This window comes from Erithacus rubecula, assembly GCF_903797595.1.
Source record: "Erithacus rubecula genome assembly, chromosome: 4".
Taxonomy (NCBI): domain Eukaryota; kingdom Metazoa; phylum Chordata; class Aves; order Passeriformes; family Muscicapidae; genus Erithacus; species Erithacus rubecula.
The window spans coordinates 65,260,188-65,278,634 of NC_136686.1; the positions used below are offsets into that span (position 1 = coordinate 65,260,188).

General features: G+C 45.4%; 1 protein-coding gene across 1 annotated transcript in view; it reads right to left on the reverse strand.

Moving 5' to 3' along the window:
* Positions 1–3,840, reverse strand: part of LOC306801682 (store-operated calcium entry regulator STIMATE-like) — a 29,140-nt gene extending 25,300 nt beyond the window's left edge. The window contains exon 1 of the mRNA XM_079304944.1: positions 3,595–3,840. Within this exon, the coding sequence (XP_079161070.1) occupies positions 3,595–3,703 (109 nt within the window). The 5' untranslated portion in view covers positions 3,704–3,840. The remainder of the gene's footprint in view (positions 1–3,594) is intronic.
* Between the last annotated feature and the right edge of the window lie 14,607 nt (positions 3,841–18,447).

The window sequence follows — 18,447 nt, forward strand, 5'->3', positions numbered from 1 at the left end:
TTGAGTGTTTTCCAAGAGCAAAATCTATTTTCATACCAACATCACAAGTGCTACTGCACCTCATAGGGCTGCCAAGACAGTTTCAGAAAAAGAAAAAGCTGGAAGAGAAACAAATGTTCATGCATGTCCTCAACCCCATTTGTGGTAGAGTAGAAAATGAGTATACCAGCTCCAGGGAAAACTTTTCCATTCACAATGGAGATAAAAATTCTTCAACTCCCCAAATCTGTTTCTGCTGCACTCCAGTTAATTCACAAAGAAGGTTATGGATGTGATTTGTACAAAAGATATTCTCCCATTTCAAGGAGTTTTGCTGTCCCCTGTGCAAACCTGGACAACTTTTGCTAGTCTAGAACTCTTCCTCAAAAGAAGAAAAAGTTTTCAATGAACAGCAGCAACTGCGGGGACTCAGCCCTCAAAAGCACACCCAGCCCTTGCAGCTGAGAGAACTGCAAGGAGCTTTCTCCACTCAGCTGAGTGATGCTCAAGGAAAAGCATTACAAACTGCTTCAGATGGGATTGCACAATCATCCCCACTCCTCAGGATAAACCTCCCTGAGGGGACATTCCTGCACAGGAATCCAGATTGCCACAGGCACACAGCTGCTGGGCTCCACTGCCTCTGCTTTCCAGTGTCCCTGTCTCAGCTCCAGGACTGTCCTTGCAGCCAAAGTGTCCCCAAAGTCACCCCAGGTAGGTGGAAAGGGCAGAACCTCTTTGCCACTTGACTCCCAAATGGGGCAAAGCTGGAGCCAGAGCAAGCCCTGGCCATTCTGGGATTACTGACCACAACCTAAAAGGCCTTGCTGGAAAAGCAAGAGTGTTTGTAGGCTGAAAGGAGCTGCCACCCCTACTGCTCATGGGAGTTGAGAGAGTTATAAAACCCCACTAAACAGCTGTCCTGACTCCCTGCCAAGGCTGGGCATCATTTACTTCTGAGTCCTGTTTTCACCATGCACTGGACCCATTTCACAAAATCCACTGCAGTGGAGAGCAACCAACCCACTCAATCATTCAAGACTAATTTCCTGCTCCATCAGGTTTTCCTACCAGGTTGGCTGGAGAGAATCTTTCCACATCCCCAAGAAATACAAACTCAATGACACAAATTACTCTGATAAAAACACACTTATCCTCCCTGCAATGGCCATGCTTGGGACCCACATTTTGGAAGGGTACTCTGAGCACATCCCATGAACACATACACACCTACAAAGCTTTGCAGAATTCCTCATTATTGTTAGTCTGAGTTCCTCTACATTTTCAACAGCTCTGAAGAGTTCCTGCACAATTTGGAAATCTTATCTATCCAAATCCAGGTATTCCTGTAGCTGAGCTGGTTCTTTAATGTAGAAGGAATGGAAAAGACATTGGTTTGGATCTGGACAGGTATCCTGTAACATGGTTTTGGGTCAGAAGGGACCTTAAAGAACATCCAGTTTTAAACCTCTGCCATATGCACGGACACCTTCCACTTCCAAGCTGTTCCAAGCCTCATCCAGCCTGGCCTTGGACACTTCCAGGGATGGGGCAGCCACAGCTGTTCTGGGTAACCTGTGCCAGGGCCTCACCACTCTCATGGACCTTGTTTCCACTTATTAACCCATGGGCTGCAACATCCCAACAAAGCAGAAATCACAGTAATAAACCTAACAGAAACACACACCAAGAGTGTCTCAGTACTGAAGGAAAGAGGTATTGAAGGGCTGACTCCAACAACAGCAACACCCTAAATTCTATACCATGTAGTCACCCAGCTGGGACTGCCTGGCTGGATGCAATGAAGATGCAACCAAAATTCCCAGAAAGTTCTTTGAGCTCCAGAGGCTTCCATACCTCCACGACACTCCTCCTTCCCAGAAGGCTGGCAGCTGAACATGCCACAAAAACCCAAAAACTGCAAGTTTCTGCCCAACACAAAGCTGTTGGTGAGCCCATCACAGCCACAGTGGGGTAGAGGCAGCACACAAACTGCCCCTCCAGCTGGAGGTGAGTGACTGGGGCACAGGTAAGGACCAGCTGGGGTGCATTAGGGACCACCAGCCCAGCTGCAGCCAGAGGTGCTGTGTTGGGATCCCAGAGCTGTAAACACATCTGCCCTTGGGGTCCCAGCCAGCAGTTCCTCCCAACAAAACCACTCGGGATCAGCTTTGGGTTTCTCTTCATTAACTAAGAGGTTGTAATATTCGCAGAATAATAGCCCTTAGCCCGGAGGCTAGCAGTTAATAATAGCAGTTAGCCCGGGGTTGATTTTCTATCTATGTAGCCTCATCCACAGAGGTACTCCAACATGATTTACCATCACCCTTGATTTTATGGGACACCCCACGGAGTTTATGGGACAATTAGCCCGTATGCACGCATCACTAGGGGGAACAGGAACAGAAAAAGAAACCACTACTATTTTTACTGTCAATATTTGGCGAAACACAAGCAGTGGCATGTTGCAATTGGGCTGCTGCAGCTGGAAGAAAGTATCAGTTATCGCTGGAAGAACTTGCTGCAGTTTTCTCTGGCAGCCTGGTGCTAACCACAGAGCTGGAGCCTTTGAAAGTGGTTTCCAAAAGGCAGAGGGGGGCAAGAGAACCTCAAAATCTGCAGCTACTTAGCCAGAAAACTTGGAAGTTTCGGTTCACTGTCATCACAGGCTTTTAAACAAGGAAAACAGATCGAGTTCTGGCATGTTGATTCAACTTGTGCTAAACCACTTAACCCTGAAGAGCAGCAACACACACATTGCTCTGAGCAATCACAGCTGCAGCACAAAACAACAGTAAATCTTCACGGCTCCTTCTGCCTCGGTGTTCCCCACCTTTTCACAGGATGGCAGAATCACTGAGGTTGGAAAAGACCTCTGATATCATCAAGTCCAATCATTAACCCAGCACTGCCAAGTCCTCCACTACACCACGTCCCTAAGTGCCACATTTTAAATCCCTCCCGGGACGGTGACTCCACCACTGTCCCGAGCAGTCTGTCCTATGCCTTCCCTGCCGGGGAAGCTTTTCCAAATATCTGATTTTCTACGGTGTAACTTGAGGCAGTTCTCTCTGGACCTGAAAATCACACCCCGGGTGATTTTCCTCACCCCTGATTTCTCCACCACCTTTCCCCGAAACCAGCAAAACACGTTCTCTCTGTAACTCCGTGCCCAAACGCTCAAGCCCTAAAACTTCGCTCAGCCGAAGCGAAAATTAAACACAACAGTATCAGAGCGCAATTAAACCCCCTAGCACACAGCGCCGTGTCGGACACCCGCCCCGTTCTCAGCTCCTCCCCGGCAACTCGCGGGGCTACACCAATAGTTTGGGTTGTTTTTTTTACCCTTCATTAAAATTTTCTAAGTGACTGAGCAATGGCTCACACAAGATTACAGCCGCGCGTTCCGCGGAGCTTCATTACCATCAGATTAGGGATTTTTTAAGAAGGAGCATCTGGCGCTGCAACCGCCGGCTCGGGAGCATCCCCAGCGCGTCCCTCCCTCCCAAACCCGCCGGGACTCGGAGCAAAACTCGGTGTTGGTGCAAGTGAACGAGCACCCACCCCCGAGCGGCGGGCATCCCCCCGGGGTGCCCCGGGCTCCCCGGTACTCACGCATGAGGGTGCTGAAGGCGCAGAGAGCCAGCAGCGCCTGCAGCAGCACCCCGAAGCGCCCCAGCAGCGCTCCGCTGCCGCAGCCGTGCGCCGGGCGGGGGGCGGCCATGGGGCGGGATGCGGCGGGATCCGATGGGATCGGGATGCGATAACGCGGTACCAAGCGGGCAGAGAAGGGGGACGGGGATGGGGATGGGGATAGGGACGGGACAGCCCCGGCCCCGCCGTACAAAGGCGGCCCCGAGCCGCCCCCGCCCCCGGCCCGCCCCGCCCGCAGCAGCACCCGGGGCGGGGCGGAGGGGAGGGATCCCACCGGGACCGGGATGGGAACGGGATGGGGAGGAGGGACGGGGATGGGAATGGGGATAGGGATGGGGCAGAGACGGGGATGGGAACGGGGATGGGGAGAAGGGACGGGAATGGGAATGGGGATAGGGATGGGGCAGAGACGGGGATGGGAATGGGGATAGAGAGAAGGGACGGGGATGGCGCAGAGACGGGGATAGGGAGAAGGGACAGGGATGGGGCAGAGACGGGGATGGGAACGGGGATAGGGAGAAGGAACAGCGACGGAGACAGGGATGGGGATAGGAATGGAAATGGAGTTGAGCTTGTGATAGGGATGGGGAAGGGGACGAGGATGGGGACAGTCGGAGATTGGGATGTGGAAGAAGTTGGAGATGAGGATACAAAAGGGAATGGGAATAGAGATGGAGATGGAGACAGAGAGGCATGGGGATGGAAATGGCATTGAGTTCGGGATGGAATGAGGATCAGGACAGGGATGGGGATGTGGAAAAAGCTGGAGATGAAAATAGAATACAGAGGGGATAGAGAGACAGAGAGGGATAGGGATGAAAATGGAGATGGGGATGGGAATAGAAATGGGAATGGAGTTGAGTTTGGGATGGGGATGAGGATCAGGACAGGGATGGGGAAGGGGCCAAGGATGGGCACAGAGGCAGAGATTGGGATGTGGAAGGGGTTTGAGATGGGGATGCAATGGGAACAGGCAGACAGAGAGAGGCATGGAGATGAGGATGTGGAAGGCATGGAAATTAAGATGTAGAAGGCAGAGACTGTGATGGGGACAGGGTTATGGATGCAGATGAGGACAGAGAGGTGGAGATGAGTGTGGAGATGAGGATGCAAAGTCCTGGAGGGGACTGGGGTGCTGGATTGGTGAAATTGTGCTGAGGTTTGGAGGGCTGGGTTGGGGGAGTCCTGGTGTGATGAGGGGCTTGGTGGGATTTGAGGTGCTGGACTGAGAGTCCCAGAAGTGTTTCAGGTGCTGGGATGTGGAAGTCCCAGCAGAGCTTGGGCTGCCCTGGCTGGACATGTCCTCACAAAGTTTGGGATGCATGACGGGGGAGGGTTTGTAGGGATACTGGCCAGGATTGGGGTGCCAGGTTGAGGGGCTCCAGCAGGGATGGGGGTGCTGGGTTTGGGGTACCAGGCTGGAGAGGATCCCAGCAGGGTTTGGAGGGCTGGGGGTAGTCCTGGTGGGATTTTGGGTCTGCTGATGGAGTTGGATTCTCAAATTGCAGCCTCCTCAAATCTCTTTTTTTTTTTTGCTCCTCTGTTGCCACCCCCCTCTACAGCCTCCTCCCCACAGGGCAGGTTTCGTTTTCTCTTTCTTTTCAATACACTTGAGGTCAACTTTAGGGAGCACTGGGGTCACACAGTGAAATTTCCCTCCCTGATTTTGCAGGGTAGGAGCTTGTGTTTAGCTGCAAATCTTACCCTGTCATATGACTCTGAGGGATGGCTTTAGAAACCGCAGTTAATGTTATGAGAAAAGAAAGTCATGGGAGCTGGCCTGCTTCCCAAACAGGTCCAGTTTACAACACAGGAGGGAACTGTGCTGTTCCTGGGCTTGGGAATCCCCTCTTCTGGGGAGGTCATTAGTGCCAGGCAGTTTAGGCTGGAGCCTTGTCCCTCCTCAACTCAGTCAGCACATCACTGAAATAACAGAAATAGTCCTTCCTCTTTTTTTTTTTTTCCCCTCCCCAAGGGCGAATTGAATTTTGGGTTGATAGCTGTTCACTTAGCTCACTGACTTTAATTATGGTTTAATCACTACTTCAGCCAGGAAGGTGGAAGTTTCATCTCACTAACTCATTTTCAGCTGATTTTGTATGTGCAATTGTTAGTTTCATAAAAAGGTTCATTCCCCTGAGCTGGTAAATCTGATTGTGTTTCGCAGTCAGTTGCCTTTATATTAAATTCTAAATCAAATATTAAAGTTGATACTTTTATATGAGCCAGTTGAACACACTGCATGTGGAAGCATCTATTAAGCAAGTACACTTTTTAACAGAGATTTCTTCAGGCTCTAACATTTTTTTGCATTTTCTCAGATTTCCTAAGCTGCTGCTGAAAAGGCATTTTCAAGAATTGCTGCATGGTAATTTTTCCCCTGGGATGTGCCTTGGACTCTACTTGGCCAGGTACAGCACAACAATTGGAGAAAACAAATGGGGGAAAAAAAGACATTTAAACAAGATGGGTATTTCTTAAACAAAATTTCATTTCTGTGAATAACCTGGAAATTATCTGCGATGTGTCAGGGTCTTGCCCAAGGGGACAGTTTCTCAAAATCTCCCTCGGAGCCAGCGCTGCCTCCTCCCCTTTCCTCCAGCCCAATTACTGGTGATTTCTCCCAGCTGCTTTGTCAGCAGGACAAAGTTGTCTGAGGCTTTATTTCCAGGTGCTGATGGTTTTACAAGAGAGCAGAGTGTTTTCCATGTGTGAGAACACTCAGGCTGCAAGAGGGCAATAAACAGAGCCTTGATTTCCCCCTCTTTGCAGGAAGAGGCAGATACCTCCACACTCCTCCGTGAAACCACAGCTTTGCTTTATCAAAAGCACCATTTGCACTTCAAAATATTTGTGTTTGCTGAACCCGTGCAAAAAGCCTTGAAGTTTTCTCTCTATCCCAAGTGGAGCTTTGGTTATCAAATTCTAACCCTAGAATTTTGAGAATTAAGATCCCTCCCTGTTGTTTTTTGTTTGGTTGGTTGGTTTTATTTTTTTTCCTAAGGTTTTTCTCTCTCTGAGGAGACTTTAGGGCCCCTTTCAGTATCTAAGGGGGCTCCAAGAGAGCTGGAGAGGGACTTTGGACAAGGGCATGGAGTGACAGGATAAGGGGGAATAGCTTCACAGTGACAGGTTTAGATCAGATATTAGGAATAAATTCTTCATGTGGGGGTGGGGAGGCCCTGGCACAGAGCTGCCCCTGGATCCCTGGAAATGTCCAAGGCCAGGCTGGACAGGGCTTGGAACAACCTGGGATAATGAAAAGTGTTCCTGCCCATGGTAGGGAGGTGGAAGTAAATAATCTTCAAGGTTCCATCCAACCCAAACCATTCTATGTTTCTAATAACATTTGAAAAACACCCAACAGAAGAAAAAGCAAGTCAAGTAAGCACTTATGCAAGCACTTAATAAAGGAATCATTAAAGAAAAAAAAACCCAAATAGAAATGAATTAAAATATTAAGCCATGTGCTCAAGCATAAAATCAGAAACACCGAAGTGATTTCAAGTGATAAGGATTGTAAAAACTAACCAAGGCTATTTGTGAAAATACAAGGGAAGAATGAATGATAGAGGAAATCTGTGAATTCTCTGAAAGAACAGTATTCTACACTATGGTAGAGTGGAAAACTAAATAATGGAAACCACAGAACACACCTTAATTTTTCCATCCTTCAAAAAGGGATTAGCAAGTGAAATTAACTTAAAATAACGTGAGCAGTGATAACACAGGACAAGAACAGGTGAAAAGATGAGAGGAATCAAGACTGATGGATTCAAGGGCCTGAAGAAACCCAAGCAAAAGTAGCTGTGAAGTGGCAGGGTAAAGTCTGGCTCCTCAGATGTTTTCACAGGAGAAGGGTAAATGCTGTGCCTGTCTGTGAGGAGGGGAATGGGGGAGTGAGGAATCAGAGACCCACCAGCTTTATTCCAGTGGCCACGGAGACACTGGTAAAAATTACCAAATAATCAATTTATAAGCACCTAGCAGATAATAAGGCCATAAAAAACAGCCAGTATGGGTTTGACTAGGATAAATCATGTCAAGGGAGTTTCATTTCTGCTCTGAGAGGATGAGTGAGTGTATCTTGACTTGGGGAAGGTTTGTGTTGCTGCCCCAGTGCAAACCAAGAGAATGCACATGAGCTCTGCAGGAGCATCACCTCTAGAAAAAACTCCACCAGCTGCTCCAAAAGCTGCTTGCTGCTGCATCAGGAGCAGTGTGATGGCCCCAGGTGGGCATCTGGAGCTGGGTGAGGTCAATTTAACCCTTAGGAGAGGATCAAGGATATCAAACTGGAAAAGTCTGCAGCGCTTCATGAGGTTAGGGTGAAAATTAGGAAATATTTTGTTAAATGGAAGGGATGGTTCCAGAGTCAACAGAAAGAAATGCAATGAGTGGTAGGGAAAGAAGGAGGCAGAAAGAGTATCAGGAGATGTCAGTGTCCTGCAGACAAAATGTGAGTGGCTAACAAAAAAGGTGTGGCAATGAGGCATGTCCTGTTTTGAGAGGCACGTCCTGATTTAGGAGAGTTTTATAGAAAAATTCAGCACTTGCTGTGTTCAGCCCAGTTTTGCCATCACACAAAGATGTGCAGGAGTCTGCAAAGAAGAATAGCAAGCATTTGAGAAAACAAGAAACAGAAAGGAAATGGGATCTTTTCTCCTCCAGAAAAAAAAAAAAAAAAAGAAAAAAAAAAGAAGCAGAAATAGTAGCTGCCATTGGAAGAACAGGCTTTGAGGCAAAACTATTCCAGTACAGTTATAAAAAGCTAATAAAGCTATTGGAATTTTTCTGCCTCAAAAAAGACAAGCCAGGTTTTTTGTTTCAAAAAAATAAATGAATTTTTAAAAAAGTAAAAAGTTTTTGAAATTGTCCAGCCCTGTCTGACACTCAGCACAGGTACCTGCTCACACTCTGCTGTGGCTGGAGCTGGATTCAAACAGACCTGAGAGGAGGACAAGGCTTTTCAAAGCTTCAAGGGCACTGAGCTGTGAAAAGCTGCTGCCTTGGGATCCACAGGGATACATTCATTTTAGTCTACTTTTTGTAAAATTGCCATGGCCTTGGATGCCCTTAGTGCAGTCCTGGTATGGTCACAGTGTGAAAAATCCAAGCCCTGTTCTGCACAAGTTACTTTTGGGTAGGATCCACCTCACCTGGCTTCAGATGCTTTTTGAGAGATCTCATGCCTCTTTCATAGCCAGTGGAGGGGAATAACCTCTTTCAGGACATCTTCCTTCCACCATCCTGGCCAGGTGAATGAAGTCTGTTCCAGTTCAGTGATGGCCTCGTGCCAGAAAAGGGTCAAAAAAGCATGAATGTTCATTTTTATATAGCAACCAAATCTCCCCTCACCCCAAAAATCCCCAAATCTCCCCTCAAAATCCTCCTAAAACCCTCTAAAAAAGCCCCAAAACTCCTCCAAAACCCCAAAATCCACTTTCTCACCCCATTTTCCTCTCACAGGAAGCACCCCCCCAGGCCCCCCAAGCCCTCTCACCCCAAACTCCCCAAAAATCCAAGCCTCCCTAAAATAAAACCAACCCCCACAAATAACAATGCAACAGCATTGTTTTCTTCAACTCACTTGCCCCCAAAGCACTCAGGTGTTTTGTACCCCCTGAGTCCCCAGCTTGGTGGTGGGGATGAGGAAAAGGCAATGGCAGGTCTGCAGGTGGTTATTGTGGTAAATTGGAGGGGGACACATGGAGCTGCCCTTTCCAGGGTAATATAAATTATTAATCTGGTTTTATTTATCATGTGGTGAAGAAATGACTTCTGAAAACAAGATCTCTTGAGAAAACTTCCTTTAGCTGATACTTGGAACAGACTTTATTCATGCTGCCAGCAGCAGTGATCCCTCCTGATTAAATAGTAGCTAGACCTTATTCTTGCTGAATTACCCATTTTACAATGCCTGGCACATTTAACAATCAGTTCCAGGTTATATTCATAAGCAAGAGGCCAACACCAATTTTTGTATCAGCCAGGACTTTATATTGCAGGATACTCCAAGGAGTAATTGTCAAGGTAATTATTTTCTGTTTTCAATAAGTGCTTCAGCTGTGTTATTATGAGATGCTCAATGTCTTGCTCAGAATGAATGGGGATAATTTCTCACTTTACAGGGGCTGTGGTGTTGTTGGCTGGTTGTGCTTGGCTTGGAGCTGAGGCTCTCCATTTTTGCCAGCCTTGCTCACCCTGGCTGTGTAAGGCAGAGGGGCTCCAGTGCCCAGCTGTGAAAGGCAGAATGAGGAAAGTTTCAGCTCCCCTTTGCCCCTCTCCTAGTTCAGAACAGCCCAGCTCAGCACACCAGCCCCTGAGCACAGCCCACTCCTCTGCCTGGCCATCCCTCCACCCAGCCCAGAGTGGGATTTCCTACAGCAGCACTGAGGAAACCCTCTCAGGTCCCAGCCCAGTGGGATGATGTCCCTGCTTCAAGCTTGTCTCTCTTGAGGTCATCTGTTGTTAGGATGCTACTGGGAGCAAAGAAAGCAGCCCTTCCTCAAGCTGTTCAAGAACAAGAAATGACAGCAATTATTAAACACCTGCTGGATATGTGAGAGATGTGCTGTTTTGCAGAAAGCATGATTTCAAAGAGGTGTTGCCTTCTTGGACCAATGAGCCTTTTTCATTCTGTTTTGCATGATCTACCCTATATATGTGTAGTGTTTCTTTAATAAAGCTCTCTTTTTGCTTCTCTGTTACACAAAGAACTGTTCTTTATCCTTTCTGCTGCTCCTGTAGCCAAAATGCAACAGTCATATATCACCCACACTCCTACAGAGGTGAGCCCTTGGCAGGGGCTTGGATCAGATGATCTGTAAGGTCACCTTAAAGGTCACTTCTAAACCAAAGCATTCTATGCTTCTAAGATGATCCTTAGTTTGTTTGTGACTATTTGGACAAGGACAGAACTGCTAGAAAGGCTCAACATTTGCTTTTTCATAAAATTTCTTTATTGGAAATTAAACTTGTGTTGTTTTTTTGCAAGAGTGGCCAGATACAAGTTTCTTCAAGCCTAAGATACATTTGAATTTATGGCCATTGAGACCTGTGCAAAATTATTTGGGTATGAACTGCAGCAGAGTGGATTTAGGCTGGCATCAGGACACCTTTTCCAGGACTGAGGCTAGTTAAGAGATACAATAAGTTGTTGGGGGCAGAGGGAGAAATTCTGCCATTGGAGGAGTTGAGAATATCCATCTTTTTACAATCAGGGAATCATGTAGGTTGGAAAAGACCTCTAAGATCATCAAGTCCAGCTATTAATTGAGTCCATCCAATAATCTTCTCTCAGGGACAGCTGGGTAATTCCTACTTGAGGTGGGAGAATTGATGAGCTGATCTCTTAAGTTCTCCATGGACTGCATTTTCTTGGCTGCCCTGCTTCCTTTTGCCAGCCTGTATCTCCAGCCTGACCTTGTGTTGCAGTTGTTTATTGGACAGACAAGAAGTTTCCTAATCCTGTGCTTTTGGAGATCTTACTCCTTTCAACATCCTTCCAGTTCAGGGGGATCACACTCCTCCTCAGGATACAAAAACAAAGGGTAAAGAGAAAAAAATCCTTACAGCTCTTCTGTGTCTCTGGCAGACCTGAGATTGCCTCAGGAAAGAGGAAAGTTTTTTTCTCTGAACATTTGTGGGTTTGGATGAATCCTTTCGGGTCTAGATGTCGAAATCTGACAGCTTGGGCAACTATTTATGCAAAAAGATCAGTTAGGAAATGGAGACTACCCTATAGGAGAAATGTTAAATATTCACAACATTCATGTAGCACGATCCAGAGAGGACCTTGATTATTTTCCCTTGAGTTTTATCACTCATTGAGAGCCTTGAAATAAAATGCTAATTTGCCAAGACCTGGCAAATATTCCCTGCTCTTAGGCCTTTCTCCATTAGCACTTGAAAACCACAGGTTCCTTCACAAGCCATGCTTGATGTTTTATAAATGCTATAGCTGAGACATCACTTCTACCCCCTTTAATGCATTTTTTACAGCTGCAGCAGAGATATTATTTCCATTCAGGCTGCAAAGAGTCATCCTGGAAGGGACCTCAGTTCCCTCTCCTGAGGTGTTTCCAGAGCAGCACAGCTACCTAACCTTGAGCTAATAACCTGCTCAAGGACTCCACATTTGCTGTGCAATCTCAGCTGCAGAACTACAGGTCAGAAGCCTGATGAGTCCTTACAATACAAAAAAAGCTTTCAGGAGAGAACTCAGACTTGGCTAAATTTCACATGCATGAATTTCCATTAAGAAAAACACCCAGATGTGGGAGAAAATGGGTGTTAATAGTGTTAGGATTAGGAATGGTGCAGCAAGTATTGCAACACACAAATTTTCTCAGGGTTCAGCAAGAACACTTGTCTTCATTCTAGAAACTCAATCAAATCTGTCCCTGTGCTACCTACAGTGTTTCTTCCCAGGGATTGCTAAATAAACCCCATCAAAACTGTTGTTTTTTACTCCCCAGGTTGGTCTCTGATGAGAAACATGCACACACAAGCCCATAATGATCCTATTGAATATTAAATTGGAGGAGGAATTAAAGCAAAGAGATGTGCATTACTTTTCTCAGCATCCTTAGGATCCTGCCCAGGAAATCAGTCAGTTTGAGTCCCACCCCAGTTCATTATCCAGCATGCAAACACTGGGAGTGCACTGCAGGAGGCACAGAGAGCTGCTCAGCTAAGCCAGTTCTTCCTGAGGAGCTGCTGCAATCTTGATTTTAGTTTAATCCCTTCTTAGTAACTTCATCTGGTTAAGCAAGGAACAAAGTCACAAAGAAAACACCAAGGGGAGGATTGCTCATTTCTGCTGAGGGTAGCCTCAGATCTGGTGGTGTTTACTAAAACACTTTGCTCTAAAATATGCATTTCATTTAGAATGATAACTTTGCTGTTATTATTTTTTTTTCATTATGATACCCAGTGGTTTTCCAAAGCAGTAAGCACAGTGGTGAGGTTGTTCCTCTGTTCTATGAACTCAAGAGGGATTTTTTTCCTGATTCCATCTGGAGTTAGGTCAGATGTGTAAATCTCACCCTTACATGAGCTCTGATACAAAACAATCTCACTTGAAAGAATCCATTCACCAGAGCTGTGTTTTCACATTTTATTCCCAAACACTGGACACATGCCACAGTGTACAACTTCCCTTCAAGCAGAATTACTGCAGCATAAATCTGTTCTGAGCTTAGTCTCCTTCAGCACTGGAGGGGAGCTGTAACTGCAGGGAGCTAGGTCTGCTGCTTTTGAGGTCTTTGAGATGTAGCCCTGCAGCCAAAACTGGCTTTCTAGGCTTCCTCAAATCGTGCCACTTCACCTGAATTTAGCTTCTGGAAGGATCCTTAAAGTTATTTTCAGGGAAGTCCCAGTGCTCACATGAGCACAGCTCGGAGACAAAGCTTCCCCTGGCTGTGAAACCCTGCCCTGTGTGGATGCAAAGCTGCACAAAATGCCTGGCAGCTGCACCCCAGAGGAGTCATAACTTTACTGCATTTCCATCTTTAGTAGGAGAAGAGAAATGTATTTGAAGGAGCAAAACAGCAGCTGCTGGAGATGATCCTACAAATCCATCCCACTCTGCAGTCCTGCTCCTGCTTCCCATGGGCAGGACACACCTTTCCAGTCCAAGTCATTCTATGATTATAATGCAGCTGCAAGTTATTTTTATAACAAAAAGTTAGAAAATTGGTTTGCAGAGTGATTTACAACCCCCCAGTATGTGTCTGACACCAGATCTGCTCTTTAAAAGTTTTTCTGATAGTGTTGTACCAGTGAAGGGATGGAGTTTTACAATCACCTTCCTCTGGTACATATGATTAAAAAAAGACTTTTAATTGGCCTAAATTTTATGTATTGCGACAGAATAGGCTGAAAAGCTAATTTTTTCTTGGAGATTTGTGTCTAGTGACTCACATGAGTTCTGCAGATTTCTTAGTTTTGGCATAGCTCAAAGTAGGGGTCTCAAGCCTGAGACTTTTCCTCTTTGCCTGGGAAGAATGGGCCTTATTAATTAAATAAGAAATTATTTTTAATTCAATACTTATTTCAAACTTAACCTAAACAGAGTTTCTTCTCCTGTATTTTTCCTATTTTCAGCCTTGCCCTAATCAAGGGCTGCTGTTTAAACAGGTGACCCCTTAGCTTGATGCTGATGTAGGCCAGATGTTCTTTTCCTCCCCATCTCTTCACTTCTGGATGTTACAGCTGAAATACAAACCCCTGAATGCCCAGGGATTTCCAAAAGCCAGAAGACATCTGCTTGCCATCACAGATGTTTGTAAGTTAGCACATGGATGAAATTATATGAGTCAGGGAGATTCAGAACTGATTCAGATTTCCACAATTAGGCATAAATGGTGCTTTGATGAAGAATTACACAGGGATGAAAAAACTGAAACATAGGAAACAGTAAGACAGGAGTTGCCAAATGGGTTTGCATCCTTCAGACTGGAGGAACAGAGTTTCTGGGTGTGTGGTGTCATTTCACTCTAACCTGCCCTGAAAGTTCCATTAATGAGAACCTGAGTTACCCTCACCTCCTCAAGCAGGTTGTAACACCCGGTATAGTGGAAAATTTTGGAAATAGATGGTTGTCCTGGTTTGAAGAACAGGTGTCTGCCAATAAAGGCAAAAGCTTCTCTTTGAAATGCAGAATGTAAACCCCCTCCTTCCAAATCATTATCGTTTTGAAATTAAGGGGCTCTCAGGCAAAGAGATGGGAATTAGGAATAACAGTTCTTGACTAGGACAATTCAAATAGCAATGCAGTATTACACAGAACAATCCCAACCCTGCCAGAGTCAGAATCCAAGCTGGCACAGTCAGTCAGTCAGGGTGGTGGCACAGTCCCATTCCATGGTGCTGCATCCTCCTGCAGGGGCAGATGTGGCTCAGCTGGAGCAGTGCTCCTGGAGAAGGTGCAGTTTCCTCTGAAGCTCCAGGGATGATGTGCAAGGCTCTGGTTTTCCTCTGGAATGCAGTGGGAAGAAGGTGCCTTGGTGTCCAAAATGTCAGTTTTTATCTGGGTAGGAAAGGCTTGGCTCCTGCCCTGGCTGGAGCATCTCCCAGTGGGATGATGGAATTTTATCAGCCATGCCCTGGGACTCAGTGGCCATGAACAGGAGATATCTCCTGGAGGGAGGATGGGCTGTGGGAAGATAAAGATGATTGCCCAGCTGGTTTAAAGATGAGCAGAGGAGATAAGGGTCACTGCCCCACCCAGCTTTAATAGATGGTGATAAAATACACATTTCTGGCCACATCAACCCAACACAATGGTCTTTAAGGTCCCTTCCAACACAAACCATCCTGTGAGTCCAGGGAGGCAAGTGTGAATTTGGAGCCCATACCAAACCAAAGAGGTGAAGTGGAAAGTGGTGGTTTAGACTTTACATAATGCATAAAAAAGAGAGATGTGCCAGCAGAGATGAGTCCCACAGGGAGATCTGGGTGGGTGTCCCTTTGCCTGGGGGAGCCAGCAAAGCCACATTCAAGAAAAATTACAAGTGAGTTTGTCTCTCCAATAAAGCTGGAATTTTCACTCTCCATAGATATTGTGCTGTTCAATTGCTCTGCCTATACTGATCTCCACAAGAAAACATCCCATTTTTTTTTCAGTGGGATCCTATTGGCTGAGGCAAAAATAATTCCAGAAATCATTTATTTCTTCAGAAAAAGTGGGAGTACTTGTCCCTGCTGCTGTCAGTTCCCATCCATCCCTTTTATCAGGCAGTATCAACACACTCTCTTCCAGTGAGGACTGCTCAGCAGCACACAATAAAATTGATTCATTACTCATTTTTTCCTTAATATCTTTCAATTGCTCCAGCTCTTGATACCACTTAAAGTGGACATTAGCTCTTTGTAACCAGTGTGTGAATGCTTTTTCTCCAAGCTTTCATTACATATATTTTCATTTATCTCATTACACCATGTGTCTTTCTCATGAGCTTCTTATAATGCCTTTATCCACCTTTGTGTGAGCTCTGCCATGGTGAGGAGTAAGGACACAAATGGATTTCTTATAAAAGCTGGCCCAGGTGCTCTGCAGGTGTAAATGAGAAGTATTTAGTGCTAGAAAGTTGTTTTATTTACAGGAGCTGGCTTTTGAGCTCTCCAGAATGAAAAATCACTAAGATTGAAACTCAACTTTTGTGCTTGCCTTTGGCATGAAAACAAAACTGATTAAACTCCAGGAGGAGCAAGATTTTCTGTTTATAATTAGCCTTGAAATGGAGATGGGAGCTGAGAGCTTTGTTCTGGGATAGTGGGGAGGATGATTTAAACTTCTGTTTGCTTTGGGAAGGAATGCAGTGACAGTGAATTTAATACAATTTTGCAGAATCTGACTCCTACTCTGGAAGGAAAAATTTTCCACACAGTTTGCATATTGATGAAGGGTTTAATGCAAAGAAGTTCAAAACAGTGGAGCTCAGTGGAGCAAACCTCATTGGTACCTGCAAAAATTTTGTCATATCAGTATTTATCCTATGGGGAATCTCTGCTCCCTACTGGAATCCTTGGGACCAGGGTTTCTTCTTGGCTTTGGGTTGGATTTGGGACCCTTCTCACCCAAAGGTCCAGACCAAGGTGTCTCACAGGCTGCTTTGGGCCTGGAAACCAGTTCTGCTTTATTGAGACAGATCATAGTAAATACTCAAATGTGGAAGTTTGAAAGTCTCAAGCACAGATAAAATATTTGCTATTTACCCTGGAGGGAGATGAATTTCTTTTGCAGGTCCCTGCAGTGATTTCTCCCCCCAGTTACAAAGGGGATTAATACTTCAGCTGCACTTATCTCAATATCTCCTAGTTCACACAGATGAATACAACCTTCAACATTTCATGGGATCAGATTTCTCTTTAATTAAAGCAGCCCTTTGTTTCACTGTGGCTCTAAAAGTCTTCTTTATCACTAAATCCTTTAGAAGTCTCTTAGGAAAATAATTTCCTGCTCCCAGTTTTACTGAGCCTTTGGATCTGCTATCTCTTGTCACCTGTAACAAAGTGCTGTAGGAAGGAGCAGAGCTGTATTGCTTTCATGTTCTCCATCAGCTCTGATATGGATGGTTGTTATAAAGCTTCATACATAATATATGCCATGTCTTAAAGCAGCCCTGGAAATGACTGTACAGCTGTAAAGGTTTCTTAACTCAACCAGCCTCAAGCTACCAGCTATAAAAAGGCAGTTAAGCAGATTAGTATTAAAACTACCTGGTGAGATGAAAAATGGGGAGGCAGAGCAGCCTAATGATGGATCCTTGGACTGTGACCAGTCACCTTTCTGTGCCTCCAACCTGCAAGAGCTGGCACGAATCATTTTTGGGATATTTCTCTGTAATTGCCTGCTTTGCCCCCACAGGAGCCATCTCTCTGAGCACACACAGGGAGGATTTTCCAAGCAGTCCAAAGGAAATGTTGACCCTCTCCTACTGGGTCTGAGTTTTCTCAGTCTCCTTTGAAAGTGCTGCTTTTGCTGTGCAAATGCCTTTGAATGACTTTGCATGCTGAGTTTTCTGCCTTTTTTCTATGGCAAAGCTGGGGAAAAACCTTTGGAGCCTGTTCTGCCAGGAAGTGGAGCCCCATTCCTGTCCAAAAAAAATCTCCTACTGGCCCCAGTTTTTGAAAAGCTGAGCTGAAAATCAAATGCATTTTAAAGCTTGTCAGGAGGAAAATCCAAATCCTTTCCTACCTCAACACCTGCTGTTACTCAGCAGAGGAGGAACATGAATTCTGTGCCCTGTGCTGTCACTGATCAGATCTGGATCAGTCCCCATGGACATTTCTCACTTCTCCCATCTTTCTTGGGCTGGGCACAAGTCATGGCACAGGAATAGAGGAACATAAAAGTTACAGAGTCACAAATGGTTTGGGTTGGAAAGATCATCTCATTCCACCCCCCCAGCCATGGGCAGAGATTCTGTCCCCTAGATTCCTTAGAGCCCTGTCCAACCTGGCCTTGAGCATTTCCAGGGATAAAGCATGGAAATATCCCCAAAATACTGACATTTCCTCAGGAAAAAAACCCAATTCCATCTTTCAGAATGTAATGCTGGGTACATCCATTGAGGCATTCCAAATATGTGACAGGGACACTGCACTGCCTGTTCAAGAATGCATTTTCACACAGACTTTCATCCCCGACATTGCTTTTCAAACAGAAATCATTCTCCCTGCCCTGTCTTGTTGGCATCTCCTCCAAAGTCCCTTTTTGCCTTTGTCCCTTCTTTTCACTCCTTGTTTATGCTAATAGCTAATGAGCTGCCTTTGTGCATCTTGGACAAATAGGATATTTCATAGACAGCAACATAATCAATTAATCGACTGCAATCATGATTTGTTTACCTAAACATTACTTTAAATCCAATGCTTGTCAGCAAGCATTGCCTCTTGACAGGACTGTGCAATCCTTTTGTTTGTAAGGAGCCAATTTAAAGGACATTGAGATGAAGACTAAGAGGATTTGTCAAGGTAAAGCCCTTCTCTCATTTTACATTATGAAATTGTAGGTAGAAATTTGTATAGCAAAAAAACCCAGCAGTTGTTTGTGCTGAGCAAACAAAAATGTGTTTTTTCCTGTGCAAAGAGTTGTTCCTTTAGACAAAAATGTTTTTCAGAGTACTGAAAGCTATTCTTTTCTCAACACCCTGCTAAGAAACTTTTACATTTATAGCTCACATTTATAATGAGAAGTGGTCAAAAAGAGAGGAAGGAGATTTTTTTCATTTTAAAGTGGTTTAGCTGTTGGAAACACACCTTCCCCAGTGAAGATCCTGAAAATCCTGTCCTGTGCTAGTGAAA